This window comes from Hyperolius riggenbachi, chromosome 6 (assembly GCF_040937935.1).
Source record: "Hyperolius riggenbachi isolate aHypRig1 chromosome 6, aHypRig1.pri, whole genome shotgun sequence".
NCBI classification, from domain to species: Eukaryota; Metazoa; Chordata; class Amphibia; order Anura; family Hyperoliidae; genus Hyperolius; species Hyperolius riggenbachi.
This window is the reverse complement of record NC_090651.1, coordinates 372,155,199-372,177,363: the sequence shown is the minus strand read 5'-3', so window position 1 is coordinate 372,177,363 and position 22,165 is coordinate 372,155,199. Positions and strand designations below refer to the sequence as shown.

At 45.9% G+C, this 22,165-nt stretch overlaps 1 protein-coding gene across 1 annotated transcript in view; it reads right to left on the bottom strand.

The window, feature by feature from the left end:
• Nucleotides 1–3,579: 3,579 nt before the first annotated feature.
• The window catches only part of LOC137523065 (uncharacterized), an 86,542-nt gene continuing 67,956 nt past the window's right edge, over nucleotides 3,580–22,165 (bottom strand). The window contains exon 6 of the mRNA XM_068243261.1: nucleotides 3,580–4,080. Within this exon, the coding sequence (XP_068099362.1) occupies nucleotides 3,851–4,080 (230 nt within the window). The 3' untranslated portion in view covers nucleotides 3,580–3,850. The remainder of the gene's footprint in view (nucleotides 4,081–22,165) is intronic.

Below are 22,165 nucleotides of genomic sequence, written 5' to 3'. Positions count from 1 at the left end.
ATAAGTTGATTTACTTCAAATGTATATTGGATTGAATCATCTGTACATCTCTTCCTATGATTGGAAAGGCTATTCCTGCTTAGCCTGCATTTTGTGAACCAGACAGAATCACAATGACAAGACGGCACCCGTGACATCTTCATATCACAAGATATTTGTTATATGTTGAATGTTTTGAGATTTTAATTAAATGATATAAAATATTTGATGACTTGATTTCTGCACGTGGCTAGGGCCCTGCCATTTGGAGAATTAAGTTATTGGTATACGGTGTCATGAGATTGAGATATCAAAATTATTGTTTAATATAGTGATACTTATACAATATTGGTTAATAGATATACAGTATAAGGTTTATAATGAACTGTCAGAAGTATGCTGAGTTTAGCATGTGGTCCTTTTCTTGTGGAATTTAAAGTCACAGATGTTGAGACCATTCATCATTAAAAGTGTAGAAAATAGATCTCTGTCAAGCCAGGCTTCTGGTTGCAGGATATGTATCCTGGTTACGTAGTCAACAGCTGGTTGTTATGTGACTTGACTCAACCCTAGATTATTCTTAAGTTAGGAAAAGAGGCTTCGTTCCATATAGAGTGAAAACTCAAGAGTTACATCATAGCATTATTACTGGTCCAATCAGAAGGCAGAACAGTAGGAATACTGAGTACTAACATATGTATAAGAACTAGCAGGACGTTCTGGACTGACATTCATTCTCACTCACTCTCACATACACACACACATTCATTCATTCATCCTCTTTACATGACAGGCACATATACACATATACATATGCTCAAAGAAGATTACTACAGACAATAGATTCGATATACAGATTACACAGCAATTTATTCATTCTGTTTTTATATCTTTTGTAACTGATTTTTGATGTACCAAAGAACTGTACCTTATTGATTATTGAATATCTACGAAGATCAATAACGTCCTATTAAAATCCACATTTTACTGTCTCCTGAGGACTTTGTTTTTAAACGAACATTTTTCAACACATTTAACAATATTACACAACCTGAAGAATGCTTTAACCTGCAGATTTTGCTAACCAATGGACAATCTAACATCAATCTAGCATACTGTGCAAGTGCCTTATGTGGAATGTATATTCTTAAAGGACCACAATCGCGAAAAAGGTAGGCAGTTAAAATCTGACAGAACCGACAGGTTTTGGTCTAGTCCATCTTCTCATGTAAGATTTTCAGGGTTTTCTTTGTTTGCAACTGCTGTTCAGTTAATGCTGTTGAAAAGTCTAACTGTCAAAATAGTGTGCAAGTGAGTAGGGAGGCTGGCTGGTATCTTAGTATGTTAAATGTTAAACTGCTGTTCAGGAAATGCTGTTGAAAACAAAGAAAACCCTGAGAATACCCCATGAGGAGATGGACTGGCCCAAAACCTGTCGGTTCTCTCAGATTTTAACTGCCTACCTTTTTCGCGATTGGGGTCCTTTAAGAACATACATTCCACATAAGGCACTTGCATAGTATGCTAGATTGATGTTAGATTGTCCATTGGTTAGCAAAATCTGAAGGTTAAAGCATTCTTCAGGTTGTGTAATTTTGTTAAATGTGTTGAAAAATGTTACCTACATTTCCTTTTTTAAAACCTTTTCATTCTGCATTTCCTGACTCAAAACTTCCTGCCTTAATTGATGGGTTACAAGGTAAAATACGTTTTTAACACATGCTGTTTAATTGTTTTTAAAGGACTTACGAGGTCAAATCGTAAAAAAAGTAAAATACCTGTATGCTAATTTAAGGCACGGAGGACGCCGTCCGCTCCCTCCGTGCCGTTCCGCCGGGTCCTCTGCGCTCAATAGCCCCCCGGCCGGCCCCCGTCCGCTCCCTCCGTGCCGTTCCGCCGGCCCGATCCACGCAACTTGTAGCGTGGATCGGGGGTTGGCCCTAGAGCTGCGCAGCCGCACTCGCGGCTAAGCGGACTGCGCAGCCGCGGCCGGCTCATGCGGCCATCTTTGTGCAGCCAAGAGAGCCGGGCCAAGCGGTCGGGGGCCGGCCGGGGGGCTATTGAGCGCAGAGGACCCGGCGGAACGACACGGAGGGCGCGAACGGCGTCCTCCATGCTTTAAATTAGCATACAGGTATTTGACTTTTTTTACGATTTGACCTCGTAAGTCCTTTAAGACAATGGCCTCAATTCACTAAGCTTATCTCCTGTCTTTAATAACGTTTCTATAGTTATCACCATGGTGATGAGGCATGTAGTATTCAGGAAACATTTTACCTCAGGCAAACCTAAAGTTAACTCTTCTGTCTTTAAGTTAACTCTTCAATCCTTAAAATAACTCCAGAATGCCAAAGTTAAAGAGAAACTCCGACCAAGAATTGAACTTTCTCCCAATCAGTACCTGATACACCCTTTTACATGAGAAATGTATTCCTTTTCACAAACAGACCATCAGGGGGCGCTGTATGACTGATATTGTGGTGAAGCCCCTCCCACAAGAAGCTCTGAGTACCGAGGTACTCCTGGCAATTTCCTGTCTGTGAACCTTGTTGCATTGTGGGAAATAGCTGTTTACAGCTGTTTCCAACTGCCAAAACAGCATGCAGCAGCTACATCACCTGCCAACAGTAAAAATGTCACCATGTAATAAATGTCAGAATGTAAATCGGGGATTTAAAAGATTTTACAATGGGCAAACACTGACTAAATCATTTATACATAATTATCGTAAAATGAAGCACTTTTTTTATTAGATTATTTTCACTGGCGTTCCTCTTTAAAGACAGGTTGTTAACTGCATGTGAAAATAACTACAGAGGAGGTAACTTAACTACATTTATAATGTTCACTTATAACTGAATTATTGCAAATTTCCTTCTGTTTTAAGAAGGCAATTACACCAAGCTTTGCTTTTTTAGTAGGAGGGCTTTTTGGTCCCTTTTATCCCCCTATACATTCCTAGTAGTTTGGGTCACCCTGAGCTGCTTGGTTACTCTGTTTAACAACTACAGAGGAGTTACCTATAGGGATGGTCGGAAATGCCAATTTCCGATTCTGCGGTAATTCCGCATTCCGCCATTGCCAAATACCGATTCCGCTTTCCGCTACCAATTTCCGCATTCCAATGCGGAATTTCCGCCGGAAATCGCGGAGATTCCGCCCGACTTTAACATCGATTTTCTCAAAAACTATATGGTCTTTTTGAAAACTTTTTTTTGCATCTTGTTCAGAAGATCCTGTTTAATAACCCCTGAAAATTTGGTGTTTCTAGGATGTACGGGGGCTTTGCTATTAACCATTAAAGTCAGCTGATTTTTCCTGTAATGTAAATGCAGAAAATGGGCAGAAGCAGATTTTCTGCATTTTACATTACAGTAAAAATCCGCCGACTTTAGCGGTTAATAGCAAAGCCCCTGTACGTCCTAGAAACACCAAATTTTCAGGGGTTATTAAACTGAGTCTTGTGAACAGGATGCAAAAAAAAGTTTTCAAAAAGACATTATAGTTTTTGAGAAAATCAATGTTAAAGTCGGGCAGAATTTCCGCGATTTCCGGCGGAAATTACAGCGATTTCCGGTGGAAATCCGCCTAACGCACTTGCATTACCGATTTCCGCATTCCGATGCGGAAATGCAATTTCCGATCGGAATTTCGGAAATTGCATTTCCGCGGAATCCGAATGAGCATCCCTAGTTACCTAAGGAATGAAGAGATAAGATAACTCTATTACTGTGTGGAGGTAAGTTTTCTCTTGCCTTATTATCTCCAGCATGATCTTAGTGAATTGAGGCCATATTGTTTAATTGAAGGAATAAAATGTTGTACACGGCAGAGTATGTATTTTGTTCTTTGCATTTACATAAAAATAGTTTCAAAACATCAACTTTAGAAATAAAAGGTTAATGATAGCAGGGAGGTAAAATCCTTTTTGGAAACTTGTGGTTCCACTCGTGGTTGGGCTCATAGTGGTGCCAGCGTTCCCTGTCTCTGGGCAAGTGAATGCAAATATCATCAAACTTCCATCGTGACCCAGAAAGAGTTTGCCAAAATCGCACATACTTTGTGTAGCGCAGCCATAAACAAGTCTTACTAATTCCAAGCCTGTAAGGAAACAAAAAAATATATATAACTGACAATCGAAATGAAAGCAAGTCATTTACAAAATGTATATTTTATTGCCTTAGACCCCTTTTCCAGGAGCAGTTGATAGGCAGTAAAAAGCCTCTCAAACTCTCACAACTGCTTGATGCTGCCTGATAACTGCTCACTGCTGCCTTGTAACTTCTCACTGCTGCCTTGTAATTTCTCACTGCTGCCTGGCAACTGCTCACTGCTGCCCGGTAACTGCTTGCTGCTGCCCGGTAACTGCTTGCTGAGCATACAGTTCAACTGCCTGTGGAAATGAGCCCTAATGCTGGGTACACACGTTGAGATTTCCCGCTCGATTCGCGGGATCGAACGGATCGATTCGATTATTTCAAACATGCTCGATTGGATTTCGATCGTTTTTTTTCATGTTAAGTATGCAAAATCGACGGCAGAAATGATCGAAATCCAATCGAGCATGTTTGAAATAATCGAATCGAACCGCGAATCGAGCGGGAAATCTCAACGTGTGTACCCAACATAAGGCCTCCTTTCCACGGACTGTTGAGCTGTGTGCTCAGCAAGCAGTTGCCAGGCTGCAGTGAGCAGTTACCACGCAGCAACAAGTAGTTTCCAGGCAGCAGCAGGCAGTTGTAAGAGTTTGAGAGGCATTTTAATGCCTATCAGCAGGTCGTGGGAAAGAGGCCTTAAAGGGAGCCTGAGATGGGCTGAACAGAAAAAAATTATACATACCTGGGGTTTCCTCCAGCCCCCTCTAGGCTGATCGGTGCCTTGATGTCCTCCTCCACCACCTGGATTCTCTGCAATTTAGCCCAGAAAGTCCCCTGCTCTGGAGCGTACTGCACAGGCGTGGCCAGGCCACACGCGTACCCCTGACGTGCCCCCATCGCTGCTCCTGGCCAGACTGCACCTGCATCGACTGGCCTTGACTAAAGGACTTTGGGGGCCGAACTGCAGAGGATCCAGGCGGTGGAGGAGGACGGCGGCGTGGGAGCGATCAGCCTGGATGGAGCTTGAGGAAGCCCCAGGTATGTATAATCTTTTTTTATATCACTCTATCTCAGATACACTTTAACTGTGACAGCATTATGTTTCCTCCCCTCCTGCTCCACAGCTAGACGTAACTAATAATGAGCTCCCCAGTAGGCCCGCTTGACCAATATGTGGACCAACTTTGAAAAGCTCACAGAGACAACATAGCCCAAATAGTGTGATACTCACAAAATGAGGTTGCAAGTATGGGTAACTAACGAATTTCAGCATCGGATGTCCTGGACAAGCCACAGGATCACAGTCGCTATCTTGGAAAAAATAGGGAGTAACAGCCTTGCACATCCAACAAGTGCATGGCCAACACGCTGACACGACCAGTACATCCACACGACCAAACTGACTAAACTACCAACTCGTTTACATACTGCGCACTCAAGCGGAATGACAGACTGCACAACATGGCCGCATTCAAAACAAGTACAAGTGGTTCAAACGACTTGTACACATGCGGCCAACTGCTTTGATATCAGCCCAACAGTTGTGTGAGTAGATCTGACGGTTGGTTCGGGCAAACCGCCTGTTATCAGTTGGTCATCTAGTCATTTGCGTGCGTACAACTATCTGATTGTCATCCAACAGACTTAAAGAGGAACTCCAGTGAAAATAATGTAATAAAAAAAAGTGCTTAATTTTTACAATAATTATGTATAAATGATTTAGTCAGTGTTTGCCTATTGTAAAATCTTTTAAATCCCTGATTTACCTTCTGACATTTATTACATGGTGACATTTTTACCGTTGGCGGGTGAGCTGCATGCTTTTTTGGCAGTTGGAAACAGCTGTAAACAGCTATTTCCCACAATGCAACAAGGTTCTCAGACAGGAAACTGTCAAGAGTACCACGGTCCTCAGAGTTTCTTGTGGGAGGGGTTTCACCACAATATCAGTCATACAGCACCCCCTGATGGTCTGTTTGTGAAAAGGAATAGATTTCTCATGTGAAAGGGGGTATCAGCTTCTGATTGGGATAAAGTTCAATTCTTGGTCGGAGTTTCTCTTTAAAGTACTCCTGACCCGGTTCCCCCTCCCCTTAAACTTTTAACAGTGCTTTACTGATGGCGCTGTCTCTAACTCACAGCACCATTTCCCCCCCTCCACTATCCTTGTGGACCCCGTTCTGCCCAGTCTTCGAGCAGAACATCGATTATGAGCGGGGAGGAAGTGACAGTTCTTCCTCCATGTGCATCCATAACTCCGCCCCCTCCACCTGCCGCTTTACTTCCGTATATATGTCACTACACACAGCACACGGGGGAGCTGTGTGTGGGCTTGTAGTAATTGAGGTTGGAAGAGTATATGACCTCAATTATCACAAGTGCACACATCGCAGCTCCCACGTGCGCTGTGTGTTGTGAAACATATACGGAAGTAAAGTGTCAGGTGGAGGAGGCGGAGTTATGGATGCACAGCGGGGAGGAAGAACTGTCACTGTCACTGTCGCTCATAATTGTTGCCAAAAACAGGGCCACATGGAGTGTTGGAGGGGGATGATGGTGCTGTGTGCTGTGACCAAGTCACAGCACATGTAATAAAAACAAAAAAAAATAATTTTAAAACTATTTACAACCAGGTCAGTGGTACTTTAACCACTTCACCACTGAGGGGTTTTACCCCTGGAGCACCAGAGCAATTTTCACCTTTCAGCGCTCCTTCCATTCATTCGTCTATAACTTTATCATTACTTATCACAATGAAATGAACTATATCTTGTTTTTTCCGCCACCAATTAGGCTTTCTTTAGGTGGGACATTATACTAAGAATTATTTTATTCTAAATATGTTTTAATGGGAAAATAGGAAAAAAATTCATTTTTTTTCAGTTTTCGGCCATTATAGTTTTTAAATAATGCATGCTACTGTAATTAAAATCCATGAAATGTATTTACCCATTTGTCCCGGTTATTACACCATTTAAATGATGTCCCTATCACAATGTTTGGCGCCAATATTTTATTTGGAAATAAAGGTGCATTTTTTTCAGTTTTGCGTCCATCCCTAATTACAAGCCCATAGTTTATAAAGTAACAGTGTTATACCCTCTTGACATAAATATTTAAAAAGTTCAGTCCCTAAGGTAACTATTTATGTTTTTTTTTAATTGTATTTTTTTTTTTTATTACAAAAAATAAATAAATTGGGGAGTGTGGGAGGTAATTAGTTAATTTTTAGTGTAAAACTATTGTATTTGTATATGAAAACTGCTTTAGGGTGTAGTTTTACTATTTGGCCACAAGATGGCCACAGTAAGTTTTTGTTTATGCGACCTGCAAGCGTCCAGAAGGACACTTGCAGGAAGTGCTATGAGGCTGGGAAAGTTTTTTTTTTTTTCACAATGATCGCGCTGCTTCTCATAGAAGCAGCGGATCATTGCGGGGCTTAGATAATAATAATAATAATCCGAACATTTGTATAGCGTTTTTCTCCTGTCGGACTCAAAGCGCTCAAGAGCTGCAGCCACTGGGACGCGCTCAAGAGGCCACCCTGCAGTGTTAGGGAGTCTTGCCTTGAACTCCTTACTGAATAGGTACTTGACCTAGCCAGGATTTGAACCCTGGTCTCCCATGTCAAAGGCAGAGCCCTTAACCAGTACACTTTCCAGAACGGGAATGGTTTTCCCGTTCATTGATCTCCGGGCGAGCGGGCGGCGGTGTGCATGCGAGCAGGAGTGCGCGCATGAGCGAGCGGGAGTGCGGGCAGCGGCGGGAGCGCAGGAAGTACGGATTTCTCCATCCCTGGTGGTAAAAGGATGGAAAAAGGGATGGAGAAATCCGTACGGCTGGGGGTAAAGTGGTTAAGATGGACGATAATCAGGCAGTTTTGTTGAGCGTGTGTACGACCCTTAAAGTGATCCTAAAGTCAAACCAAAAAAATGAGTTTTGCTCACCTGGGGCTTCAAACAGATCCCTGCAGCTGTCCGGTGCCCTCGCCATGTCCCTCCAATCCTCCTGTCCCCGCCGGCAGCCACTTCCGGTTTCGCCGTCAGGAGCCGACAGGCTGGGAACACGAGTGATTCTTCGCTTTCCCAGCCACAATATCGCCTTCTATGCTGCTATAGCAAACATATAGTAGCATAGAGGGCGATATTGTGGTTGGGAACGCGAAGAAATACTCGCGTTCCCACCCTGTCGGCTCCTGACGGCGAAACCGGAAGTGGCTGCCGGCGGGGACAGGAGGATCGGAGGGACACAGCGAGGGCACCGGACAGCTGCAGGGGGCTATTGGAAGCCCCCGGTGAGTAAAACTCATTTTTTTTGGTTTGACTTAAAGAGACTCTGTAAAAAAATTTGAGCCTTATTTCTTCTATCCTATAAGTTCCTATGCCTGTTCTAATGTGGTCTGTTTTACTGCAGCCTTTCCTAGTTGCACTGTCTCTGTAATAAATCTTATCTTCTCTCCTCTGTCAGGTCTGTCGGGCTCAGGCTGGAATGTGTGGAATGTGCAGCACTGCTTGTCAGTGGCAGAAGCTTTACACACCCTCTCCAAGCTCTGCATGAGTCACACAGTAAGCTGTTCTCAGCGTATCACACCCTGGTTAGAAGTTATGTTTTTTGTTTGTAAACACTGCATAAAAATGGCAATTACAAGCCAGGATTGCAGCAGGGAGTGTCAGAAACAGCACAGAGGGGCCCAGGAGAACATACGGAATAGAATGGTATGCTTTTTATTGTAAGAATTTTACAGTACAGATTCTCTTTAAGGTTCACTTTAAGACTGAGATGTTGCCTCCCAGTGGAAGGGTATACAATACAAATGTTAATGGTTTATTTGATACAATAATATTGGATATAATCCTTCTTGGTCTGTATGTGAACTGCAGTGTTAAATGGTTACAACAATTTTAGCTAGTTAAATTATAGAATATTTTCTCTATTTTTTTCTTAACCTCTATACATCCAATGGTTCTTTTAATCCTGAAGTTTTATTTCTACTAGTATATCCCTTAGTGGTGTTTAATATAATCTATATAATGTATTCTATACATGATATTCTATATTTTTTTTCAATCATGGTGCACAGATTGTATGGGTACGTATACTTTAAGTATATGTGTAATATGTACCATATGCAAGGTATGTAAAAGCATAGCTCCCAACTGTCCGCCTTTTGGCGGGACAGTGCCTCTTTGGGAACCCTGTCCCTCTGTCCCTCTTTCTCCCTAGTGTGTCCCTCTTTCAGGACTGATGACAGATCTATGTAAATATTTTTCTACTGAGAAACTGTGTTTAATTGACTCTAAGCTTTACCCGACCCTTTACATTGCTCTGTAAAATCATTTAGAATGCTGAGTTGTGTGTAAACTTCAAATATTAGAGAATGATGCAATGTTATAAAAAAAAAAAATCTATATAACTGAAAATAAAAATATGAGAATGTCTTCTTTGCTACTAATGTTCTAGTTATTATCTGTACTACAGGGTGGGCCATTTATATGGATACACCTTAATAAAATAGGAATGGTTGGTGATATTAACTTCCTGTTTGTGGGACATTGGTATATGTGAGGGGGGAAACTTTTCAAGATGGGTGGTGACCATGGTGGCCATTTTGAAGTCGGACATTTTGAATCCAACTTTTGTTTTTACAATAGGAAGAAAGTCATGTGACACATCAAACTTATTGGGATTTGTTTTGGTTTGGTTTGGTTTTAACGTAACATTAGTCTTTCCTTAGTTATTTACAAGTTTCTGACCACTTTTAAAATGTGTTCAATGTGCGGCCCATTGTGTTGGATTGTCAATGCAACCCTCTTCTCCCACTCTTCACACACTGACAGCAACACCGTAGGAGAAATGCTAGCACAGTTGAAGCTCGTGAGAGGCGAGCGCAGTGCGTAGGTTGGCGGGGCCTGACACCCGCATTGGCTTGTGGAGTGCTCCTGACGTCCTGGCTACTCGGGAGGTACTTTGTAAAAGCGTGCACGCTGGGAGTCTACCTGGAACCCATCTCAAGACCGGATACACTGGGATGAGATAAGGGAGATCGGTGTGACATACCGGCAGAAAGCAACATCACGAAAGAAGGCGGTAAGATTCTGACTGGGTAAGTCCTGTGAAGACAGGTGAAGATTGCCTATGTTTTTCTGCTGCCCGAAGTTTGTTATGATGTGGATTGTACCCTGAAATATGATATAGCCTTACAGGACGTACCAAAACCGCTGCAGATTACACAATTAACCCACTGACACCCATAGGAGTTGTATTGAGACTCTTGGTACCGGTACCTGGTATGAGTGGTGAAGAGGCTGTGTGTAGTGTTGGGCGAACACCTAGATGTTCGGGTTCGCGAACGTTCGCCGAACATCGCCGCGATGTTCGGGTGTTCGCGCCGAACTCCGAACATAATGGAAGTCAATGGGGACCCGAACTTTCGTGCTTTGTAAAGCTTCCTTACATGCTACATACCCCAAATTAGCAGGGTATGTGCACCTTGGGAGTGGGTACAAGGGGGAAAAAAATATTTGAAAAAGAGCTTATAGTTTTTGAGAAAATTGATTGTAAAGTTTCAAAGGAAAAACTGTCTTTTAAATGTGGAGAATGTCATGTTTCTTTGCACAGGTAACATGCTTTTTGTCGCCATGCAGTCATAAGTGTAATACAGAGAAGAGGTTCCAGGAAAAGGTACCGGTAACACTAACCCAGCACCAGCAGCAGCACACGTGATGGAACAGGAGGAGGCGCAGGAGGAGAAGGCCACGCTTTTTGAGACACAACAACCCAGGCCTTGCATGAGGACAAGAAGCGTGCGGATAGCATGCTTTGTACCGCCATGCAGTCATAAATGTAATAAAGATAAGAGGTTCAATAAACAGGGACCACGCGGCAACGCTAACCCAGCAGCAGCAGACGTAATGGAACAGGAGGAGGCGCAGGAGGAGAAGGCCACGCTTTAAGACACAACAACCCAGGCCTTGCATGAGGACAAGAAGCGTGCGGATAGCATGCTTTTTACCGCCATGCAGTCATAAATGTAATACAGAGAAGAGGTTCCAGGAAAAGGGACCAGTAACGCTAACCCAGCACCAGCAGCAGCAGACGTGATGGAACAGGAGGAGGCGCAGGAGGAGAAGGCCACGCTTTGTGAGACACAACAAACAACCCAGGCCTTGCATGAGGACAAAAAGCGTGCGGATAGCATGCTTTGTACCGCCATGCATGCAGTCATAAATGTAATAAAGATAAGAGGTTCAATAAACAGGGACCGGGCGGCAACGCTAACCCAGCAGCAGCAGACGTGATGGAACAGGAGGAGGCGCAGGAGGAGAAGGCCACGCTTTGAGACACAACAACCCAGGCCTTGCATGAGGACAAGAAGCGTGCGGATAGCATGCTTTTTACCGCCATGCAGTCATAAATGTAATAAAGATGAGAGGTTCCATAAACAGGGACCGGCAACGCTAACCCAGCACCAGCAGCAGCACACGTGATGGAACAGGAGGAGGCGCAGGAGGAGAAGGCCACGCTTTGTGAGACACACAACAACCCAGGCCTTGCATGAGGACAAAAAGCGTGCGGATAGCATGCTTTGTACCGCCATGCAGTCATAAATGTAATAAAGATAAGAGGTTCAATAAACAGGGACCACGCGGCAACACTAACCCAGCAGCAGCAGACGTGATGAAACAGGAGGAGGCGCAGGAGGAGAAGGCCACGCTTTGTGAGACACACAACAACCCAGGCCTTGCATGAGGACAAAAAGCGTGCGGATAGCATGCTTTGTACCGCCATGCAGTCATAAATGTAATAAAGATAAGAGGTTCAATAAACAGGGACCACGCGGCAACGCTAACCCAGCAGCAGCAGACGTGATGGAACAGGAGGAGGCGCAGGAGGAGAAGGCCACGCTTTGAGACACAACAACCCAGGCCTTGCATGAGGACAAGAAGCGTGCGGATAGCATGCTTTTTACCGCCATGCAGTCATAAATGTAATACAGAGAAGAGGTTCCAGGAAAAGGGACCGGTAACGCTAACCCAGCACCAGCAGCAGCAGACGTGATGGAACAGGAGGAGGCACAGGAGGAGAAGGCCACGCTTTGAGACAACAACCCAGGCCTTGCATGAGGACAAGAAGCGTGCGGATAGCATGCTTTTTACCGCCATGCAGTCATAAATGTAATAAAGATGAGAGTTTCCATAAACAGGGACCGGCAACGCTAACCCAGCAGCAGCAGCAGCACACGTGATGGAACAGGAGGAGGCGCAGGAGGAGAAGGCCACGCTTTGTGAGACACAACAACCCAGGCCTTGCATGAGGACAAAAAGCGTGCGGATAGCATGCTTTGTACCGCCATGCATGCAGTCATAAATGTAATAAAGATAAGAGGTTCAATAAACAGGGACCGGGCGGCAACGCTAACCCAGCAGCAGCAGCACACGTGATGGAACAGGAGCAGGCGCAGGAGGAGAAGAAGGCCATGCTTTTTGAGACACAACAACCCAGGCCTTGCATGAGGACAAAAAGCGTGCGGATATAGCAATGCTTTTTGCCGCCATGCAGTCATAAATGTAATAAAGATGAGAGGTTCAATAAACAGGGACCGGAAACGCTAAACCATCCCAGATGTTCATTGGTCATGTTACTTGGTTGGGGTCCTGGAGTGTTGCGTAGTCGTTTCCAATCCAGGATTGATTCATTTTAATTTGGGTCAGACGGTCTGCATTTTCTGTGGAGAGGCGGATACGCCTGATCTGTGACGATGCCTCCGGCAGCACTGAAACAGCGTTCCGACATAACGCTGGCTGCCGGGCAAGCCAGCACCTATATTGCGTACATTGCCAGTTCGTGCCAGGTGTCTAGCTTCGATACCCAATAGTTGAAGGGTGCAGATGGATTGTTCGACACAGCTACGCCATCTGACATGTAGTCCTTGACCATCTTCTCCAGGCGATCGGTGTTGGAGGTGGATCTGCACGCTTGCTGTTCAGTGGGCTGCTGCTGCATGGGTGTCAGAAAATGTTCCCACTCCAAGGACACTGCCGATACCATTCCCTTTTGGGCACTAGCTGCGGCTTGCGTAGTTTGCTGCCCTCCTGGTCGTCCTGGGTTTGCGGAAGTCAGTCTGTCGGCGTACAACTGGCTGGAGGAGGGGGAGGATGTCAATCTCCTCTCTAAAGTCTCCACAAGGGCCTGCTGGTATTCTTCCATTTTGGCCTGTCTGACTCTTTCTTCAAGCAGTTTTGGAACATTGTGTGTGTACCGTGGATCCAGAAGGGTATAAACCCAGTAATTGGTGTTGTCCAGAATGCGCACAATGCGTGGGTCGCGTTCAATGCAGTCTAGCATGAATTGAGCCATGTGTGCCAGAGTCCTACCAGAATCCTCATCATCCTCTTGTGAGCGTTGTGATAGTTGTTGTGATGCATCATAGTCGTCACCTTCCTCCTGGTCTGCTTCTGCTGACCATTCGCGCTGAATTGTGGAAGTCCAACGTGCACCGCTCTGGCCCTCGTCAGTGGTGGCAGGAAATTCCTGCTCCAACTCCAGCTGTTCCTCCTCCTCTTCTTTGTCATAGCTGCTGGGGCCAGCGTTTCCTGAGGCGGATGGCCTGATGTTGGTACCATCACGCTGATCGTTTTCTCCTTCAGATTCCCCCAGTTGCATCATGACAGCTGTTTCCTTGATTTTCAACATTGACCTCTTCAGTAAATACAGCAGTGGTATGGTAATGCTGACTGAAGAGTTGTCACTGCTCACAAGCAACGTGGATTGCTCAAAATTTTGGAGGACTTGGCAGAGGTCCAACATGTTGGCCCAATCAGATCCACAGAAGCTTGGCAGCTGTCCGGATGCGCCTCGGTACTGCGCCGTCATGTACTGGACCACTGCACTCTTCTGCTCGCAAAAGCGGGCTAGCATGTGCAGCGTAGAATTCCAGCGTGTAGGGACATCACACAGCAAGCGATGGTGGGGGAGATTGAAGCGCTCCTGCATCTTGGCGAGTGCCCCCGAAGCAGTACTGGAATTTCTACAATGTTTGGCCACTCGACGCACCTTCAACAGAAGATCGGGCACGCCTGGGTACGTCCTCAGGAACCGCTGAACTACTAGGTTCATCACGTGCGCCAGGCAAGGGATGTGTGTCAGCTTAGCCAACCTTAAAGCGCGAATGAGATTACTCCCATTATCACACACAACCATGCCCGGTTTCAGGTCCAGCGGTGCCAGCCACAAATCCGTCTGTTCCTTTATTCCCCTCCAAATTTCCTCCCCTGTGTGCTGCTTATCCCCAAGGCAGATCAGCTTCAGCAACGCTTGCTGACGCATGCCAACAGCTGTGCTGCACTGCTTCCACGATCCTACTGCTGCTGTTGCTGGGTTAGCGTTTCCGGATGAGGTACAGCTTTGAGATGCGTTGGAGGAGAAGGAGTCAGAGAGGTAGGTGCTGCTGTTATCCAGTGGGAGGGACGGCGGTGCAGCTGTTTGCGGCGTGGGCAACACCCGCGCCGTAGCAGGTGAGGAATCGCTGCCAGGCTCCACAAGGTTCACCCAGTGCGCGGTAAGGGAGATGTATCGACCCTGGCCGAACGCACTCGTCCAGGTGTCAGTGGTGAGGTGAACCTTGCAGGCAACAGCATTCTTCAAGCTTCGGGTTATTTTGCTGACCACGTGCTCATGCAACTCAGGCACTGCAGAGCGCGCAAAGTGGTAGCGGCTGGGAACCACGTAACGTGGGATGGCCACTGACATCATGCCCTTGAAGCTGTTTGTCTCCACCACTCGATATGGCAGCATTTCGCAGGCCAGAAGCTTGGCTATGCTGGCTGTTACTGCCACGGCCCGGGGGTCATTTGCTGGCAATTTCCTCTTGCGCTCAAACATCTCCGACACAGACAACTGAACCGTAGGGCTGCACACTGAAGGGCTGTTGGTTGTTGTGTTTGATGATGAACACTGGGAGACCTCAAGAGCACTACTCCGGAAAGTGACAGTGTCAGCGTCGTCTGATGTTTGCGAATGTTGTGAACCACGCAATGGCTGGGCTACTGCTGCTGCTGAGGCGGGTCTGGTGGTGAGTCTGGTGAACCCAAGGGAGGCAGTGTTGCTGGTACCCTGTCCTGCCGCGTTTGCCCACAGAGTGGGATGTTTGGATAGCATGTGGCGGCTCATGCTGGTGGTGGAGAGGTTGTTAATACTTTTCCCCCTGCTCAGGCGGGTCTTGCACACCTTGCAAATCGCCATGGTAACATCCTCAGTGCAGTCTTCAAAGAAAGCCCAGACTTTGGAGCACCTGCCTTGCTGGCGATTTCTGTTTGCGCCTCTTTTGCCTCTCACTTGAACTTCCACGCTTGTGGTGCCTGAAATTGTGCGCCGCCTACCTTGTGGCACAAGGCGAACTCGTGCAGCAGTGGGTTCTTCAACAGACTCATCTGTGCTGCTGCTACGACGGCGATGTTCTCGTTCACAAACAAAATCTGGGTCTATGTCCACATTGTCCATACCCTCCTCTTCCATCTCCTCAAACTCGTCATATGTCATTGTGGGGGGCCGCCGCCGTGGAGTAGAGCTCCCCAGAACAACCTCTGCGCAGCTCACTCCAACGTCGTCTTCCAGAGCTTCTCGGCCGACCTCCTGCAATTGCAACCCCTCCTGCCCAACTTGCTCTGGGATTTGGGTTTCAAAGTCCTCGGACTCGCCTTGTATTTCAGTGCCCGGTGCATTTCCCACACTAAATAGTTGTGAATCCGGGCACAACATTTCTGGCTGTTCCTCCATTGACCTTTCAAAGGTGTAAGTTTGTTGGGCTGGGAATAGCTCCTGCGAATACCCCATTGTGTCCTGAGGTAATTCATCGGACTGGTTATCTGGCAGTTGTGTGCGTGGTGTTGCTGCCGGTTGTGTCAGCTTTGTGCCCACTGGCTCCTTGTAACTGGCTGAGGACTCGGACCTCGTGTGTGATGTGCTGGTGCTGCTTAACCCACTGCTGAATGCTTGAGAGGTCATCCAAGTAATTATCTGGTCCTGTTCTTTTGGATCTGTGAGGGTTGTTGTCCTGGACAACATGGGCGGTATTGAGTGGGTTTTCTTGGGTGCTCCCCTGTGGCCTGTACGTGAACCGTCAGGGGAAACACCTCTTCCCTTGCCCCTCCCTCTTTCACCGGATTTCTTCCTCATTTCACTTATCCTTAAAGTGAACCAGAGACGAAGCACCCTTGTGTATTTTACCATAGAAATCAGTGGGAACATTAGAGAAAACATTTACCATGCTCTCTGTTCCATCCTCACTGCTAAAAGTGTCTGTTATCTAGCTGAGATAAGAATCCCGGACTGAGCATTGATTCTGGCTTTGCTATAATGACTCAGCTATAATGATTCCTGAGCAAAGCCAGCAGGGGGCAGGCTTGGACTTGAAGACAGCAAAGAACACAGTCTCAGCTATAATTATTCTGTAGCAAAGCCAGACCGACTGCTAGTCGGGATTCTTATCTTAGAGGTGATAACAGGCAAATTAAACAGAGAACAATGTAACAAAGAGCAGATTAGGTGTTTACTGTCATGTTCCCACTGATTTATAAGGTAAAATACATGAGGTTGCTTCATCTCTGGTTCTCTTTAAAGTACACGCTGACTGGCAGCAGTACAGTGGCAGTACAGAAATGCTATACAGTGGTGGGTGAGCGGTGTACCACTATTGCCAGCAGCGACACAGAGCACAATGCTATACAGTGGCGGGTGAGCGGTGTACTACTGTTCCCAGGCCCAGCAGACACAGAGTGGAAGTAAACACAATGCTATATAGTCTGGCTGAGCCGTGTACACAGAGTGGCAGTACACACAATGCTATATAGTCTGGCTGAGCGGTGTACACAGAGTGGCAGTACACACAATGATATATAGTCTGGCTGAGCGGTGTACACAGAGTGGCAGTATACAATGCTATATAGTGTGGCTGAGCCGTGTACACAGAGTGTCAGTAAACAATGCTATATATAGCGTGGCTGAGCGAGGTACACAGTGGCAGTACACACAATGCTATATAGTCTGGCTGAGCGGTGTACACAGAGTGGAAGTACACACAATGCTATATATTAGAGATGAGCGTAATGACCTAATTACGATTTTGCAAAATTCCGCGTAATTAGTGTAATTACGATTATGGCCGTAAGTACATAATCGTAATGAAGAAGGATTTCGCGAAATTTCGCGTAAGCGTAATTTTCGCATAATTTTCGCATTACAGTCGTATCATGCCGTAATTTCGCATTAAACGCTACCGTAATTTCGCGTTAAACCGTAACGCTCCGTATAATATAAAAAAGCCGCCGACTTTAAAGGTTTAATAGCAAAGCCCCCTTAAATGCTAAGAGCCTCAAATTTGGAGAATATATTAAGGAGATCAGGAGGAATAAGAGGAAAAAAATTTTTTTCAAAAAGACCTTATAGTTTTTGAGAAAATCGATGTTAAAGTTTCAAAGGAAAAATGTAAACATTTAAAAACCCGCCGACTTTAACGGTTAATAGCAAAGCCTGCTTAAAGTTTAGGAACACCAAATTCCCAGGGTATATTAAGGGGATCAGTGGGAATAAGAGGAAAACATTTTTTTTCAAAAAGACCTTATAGTTTTTGAGAAAATCGATTTTTAAGTTTCAAGGGCGAAAATGTCTTTTAAATGCGGAAAATGTCAGTTTTTTTTGCACAGGTAACAATAGTGTATTATTTTCATAGATTCCCCCAAGTGGGAAGAGTTTTACTTACTTCGTTCTGAGTGTGGGAAATATAAAAAAAAAAACGACGTGGGGTCCCCCCTCCCAGACCTCTTTAACCCCTTGTCCCCCATGCAGGCTGGGATAGCCAGAATGCGGAGCACCGGCCGCGTGGGGCTCCGCACCCTGACTATACCAGCCCGCATGGTCCATGGATTGGGGGGTCTCGGAAGGGGAGGGGCAGCCAAGCTTTCCCCTCCCCCTCCGAGCCCTTGTCCAATCCAAGGACAAGGGGCTCTTCTCCACCTCCGATGGGCGGTGGAGGTGGAGGCCGCGATTTCCTGGGGGGGAGGTTCATGGTGGAATCTGGGAGTCCCCTTTAAAAAGGGGTCCCCCAGATGCCCACCCCCCCTCCTAGGAGAAATGAGTATAGAGGTACTTGTACCCCATACCCATTTCCTTTAAGAGTTAAAGTAAATAAACACACAGACACTTAGAAAAAGTATTTTAATTGAACAAAAAACATAACCACGAAAAAAGTCCTTTAATATTCTTAATTAACCATTAATACTTACCTGTCCCTTTAAATAAATGATCCCACGCAATATCCTCGGAAATGTTCTATCAGTTACAATGTAACAACTTTGTTACATTGTAACAACGCCGCACCCGACGCCACTCGCCGCTCAGCCGCCGCATACGCGTCCGTGCAGGACGCTAAGTCCCCGCAGCTCCCGCTGTCCACCCCGCCCACATCTGTCACCCACATGTCACCCACATGTGGGTGACATGTGGGAGAGGCGGGGAGGGCAGTGGAGCCGCGGGGACTTAGCGTCCTGCATGGACCCGACAGAGCTCTGAGCTATATAGCTCAGAGCTCTGAGAAGCATCTTTGTATTTGGGCTCCAAGGAGCCCCATTGGTCCTTAGCAGACCAATGGGGTTCCTTCAAATCAGAAGGAACCCCATTGGTCTGCTAAGGACCAATGGGGCTCCTTGGAGCCCAAATACAAAGATGCTTTCGAGAGCTCTGAGCTATAGCTATAGTCGGCGGGTTTTTAAATGTATACATTTTTACTTTGAAACATCGATTTTCTCAAAAACTATAAGGTCTTTTTGAAAAAAAAAATGTTCCTCTTATTCCTCCTGATCTCCTTAATATATTCTCCAAATTTGAGGCTCTTAGCATTTAAGGGGGCTTTGCTATTAACCCTTAAAGTCGGCGGCTTTTTTATATTATACGGAGCGTTACGGTTTAACGCGAAATTACGGTAGCGTTTAATGCGAAATTACGGCATGAACGAAACGCGAAATTTCGCGTTGAAAATTACGCTTACGGTATTTTCAATTACGATTTTAATGGCAATTTCGCTACGCTAATTTCGCATCGTAATCGCAAATTTCGCATGCGTAATTATAGTAATGCAAAATTACGAAAATTTCAGCTCAACTCTATATATAGTCTGGCTGAGCGGTGTACACAGAGTGGAAGTACACACAATGCTATATAGTCTGGCTGAGCGGTGTACACAGAGTGGAAGTACACACAATGCTATATAGTCTGGCTGAGCCGTGTACACAGAGTGGAAGTACACACAATGCTATATAGTCTGGCTGAGCGGTGTACACAGAGTGTCAGTAAACAATGCTATATAGTCTGGCTGAGCGGTGTACACAGAGTGGCAGTACACACAATGATATATAGTGTGGCTGAGCGGTGTAGACAGAGTGTCAGTAAACAATGCTATATATAGCGTGGCTGAGCGAGGTACACAGTGGCTGTACACACAATGCTATATAGTCTGGCTGAGCAGTGTACACAGAGTGGAAGTACACACAATGCTATATAGTCTGGCTGAGCCGTGTACACAGAGTGGAAGTACACACAATGCTATATAGTCTGGCTGAGCCGTGTACACAGAGTGTCAGTAAACAATGCTATATAGTCTGGCTGAGCGGTGTACACAGAGTGGCAGTACACACAATGATATATAGTCTGGCTGAGCGGTGTAGACAGAGTGTCAGTAAACAATGCTATATATAGCGTGGCTTAGCGAGGTACACAGTGGCAGTACACACAATGCTATATAGTCTGGCTGAGCAGTGTACACAGAGTGGAAGTACACACAATGCTATATAGTCTGGCTGAGCCGTGTACACAGAGTGGAAGTACACACAATGCTATATAGTCTGGCTGAGCCGTGTACACAGAGTGTCAGTAAACAATGCTATATAGTCTGGCTGAGCGGTGTACACAGAGTGGCAGTACACACAATGATATATAGTCTGGCTAAGCGGTGTAGACAGAGTGTCAGTAAACAATGCTATATATAGCGTGGCTGAGCGAGGTACACAGTGGCAGTACACACAATGCTATATAGTCTGGCTGAGCGGTGTACACAGAGTGGAAGTACACACAATGCTATATAGTCTGGCTGAGCGGTGTACACAGAGTGGAAGTACACACAATGCTATATAGTCTGGCTGAGCCGTGTACACAGAGTGTCAGTAAACAATGCTATATAGTCTGGCTGAGCCGTGTACACAGAGTGTCAGTAAACAATGCTATATAGTCTGGCTGAGCCGTGTACACAGTGTCAGTAAACAATGGTATATAGTCTGGCTGAGCCGTGTACACAGAGTGTCAGTAAACAATGGTATATAGTCTGGCTGAGCCGTGTACACAGAGTGTCAGTAAACAATGGTATATAGTCTGGCTGAGCCGTGTACACAGAGTGTCAGTAAACAATGCTATATAGTCTGGCTGAGCCGTGTACACAGAGTGTCAGTAAACAATGCTATATAGTCTGGCTGAGCCGTGTACACAGAGTGTCAGTAAACAATGCTATATAGTCTGGCTGAGCCGTGTACACAGAGTGTCAGTAAACAATGCTATATAGTCTGGCTGAGCCGTGTACACAGAGTGTCAGTAAACAATGCTATATAGTCTGGCTGAGCCGTGTACACAGAGTGTCAGTAAACAATGCTATATAGTCTGGCTGAGCCGTGTACACAGAGTGTCAGTAAACAATGCTATATAGTCTGGCTGAGCCGTGTACACAGAGTGTCAGTAAACAATGCTATATAGTCTGGCTGAGCCGTGTACACAGTGTCAGTAAACAATGCTATATAGTCTGGCTGAGCCGTGTACACAGAGTGTCAGTAAACAATGCTATATAGTCTGGCTGAGAGTGTCAGTAAAAAATGGTATATAGTCTGGCTGAGCGGTGTACACAGAGTGTAAGTAAACACAATGCTATATATAGCGTGGCTGAGCGAGGTGCACAGTGGCAGTACACACAATGCTATATAGTCAGGCTGAGCGGTGTACACAGAGTGTCAGTAAACACAATGCTATATATAGCGTGGCTGAGCGAGGTGCACAGTGGCAGTACACACAATGCTATATAGTCAGGCTGAGCCGTGTACACAGAGTGGCAGTAAACACAATGCTATATATAGCGTGGCTGAGCGAGGTACACAGTGGCAGTAAACAATGCTATATATAGTCTGTCTGAGCGAGCGGTGTACTACTGTTCCCAGCAGCGACACACAATGACTGGGGGGGACCCTAGCTAGCGTGGCTGGAGCGCGAACTACCCTGCCTGCCTACCCAAAGCTAAACCCACAGACAAATGGCGGAGATATGACGTGGTTCGGGTATTTATTTACCCGAACCACGTGACCGTTCGGCCAATCAGAGCGCGTTCGGGCCGAACCACGTGACCCGTTCGGCCAATCAGAGCGCGTTCGGGGTCCGAACCACGTGACCCGTTCGGCCAATCACAGCGCTAGCCGAACGTTCGGGGAACGTTCGGCCATGCGCTCTTAGTTCGGGCCATGTGGCCGAACGGTTTGGCCGAGCACCGTCAGGTGTTCGGCCGAACTCGAACATCACCCGAACAGGGTGATGTTCTGCAGAACCCGAACAGTGGCGAACACTGTTCGCCCAACACTAGCTGTGTGGTGCTGCAGTGAGCTTGGGTGTGTGGGAGCGCTCCATTTTTAAGTGGTTTTAGATTGTTCCCCCAGCACTTTTTGTACCAATAAAGGATTTTTTCACTTTAGACCAGATGAGTGGTGGCACCTTCCAAATTTTTCTAGTTTCACGCTTTACGTGACGCCATTCCTGCTATCAGCAGTATTTTGGTCACACTACGAGGTTGAGTTAGTGCAAATACAGATTGATTTAGAAATGCTAGCACAGGCTTCTAGTATCCGTAGTTTCAGGTGCTGCAATCTCGTATCTTCACAGCATAGACAATTGCCTGCAGATGACCCCAAAGATAAAAGTCTAAGGGGGTAAGATCGGGAGACCTTGGGGGCCATTCAACTGGCCCACTATGACCAATCCACTTTCCAGGAAACTGTTCATTTATGGAATGC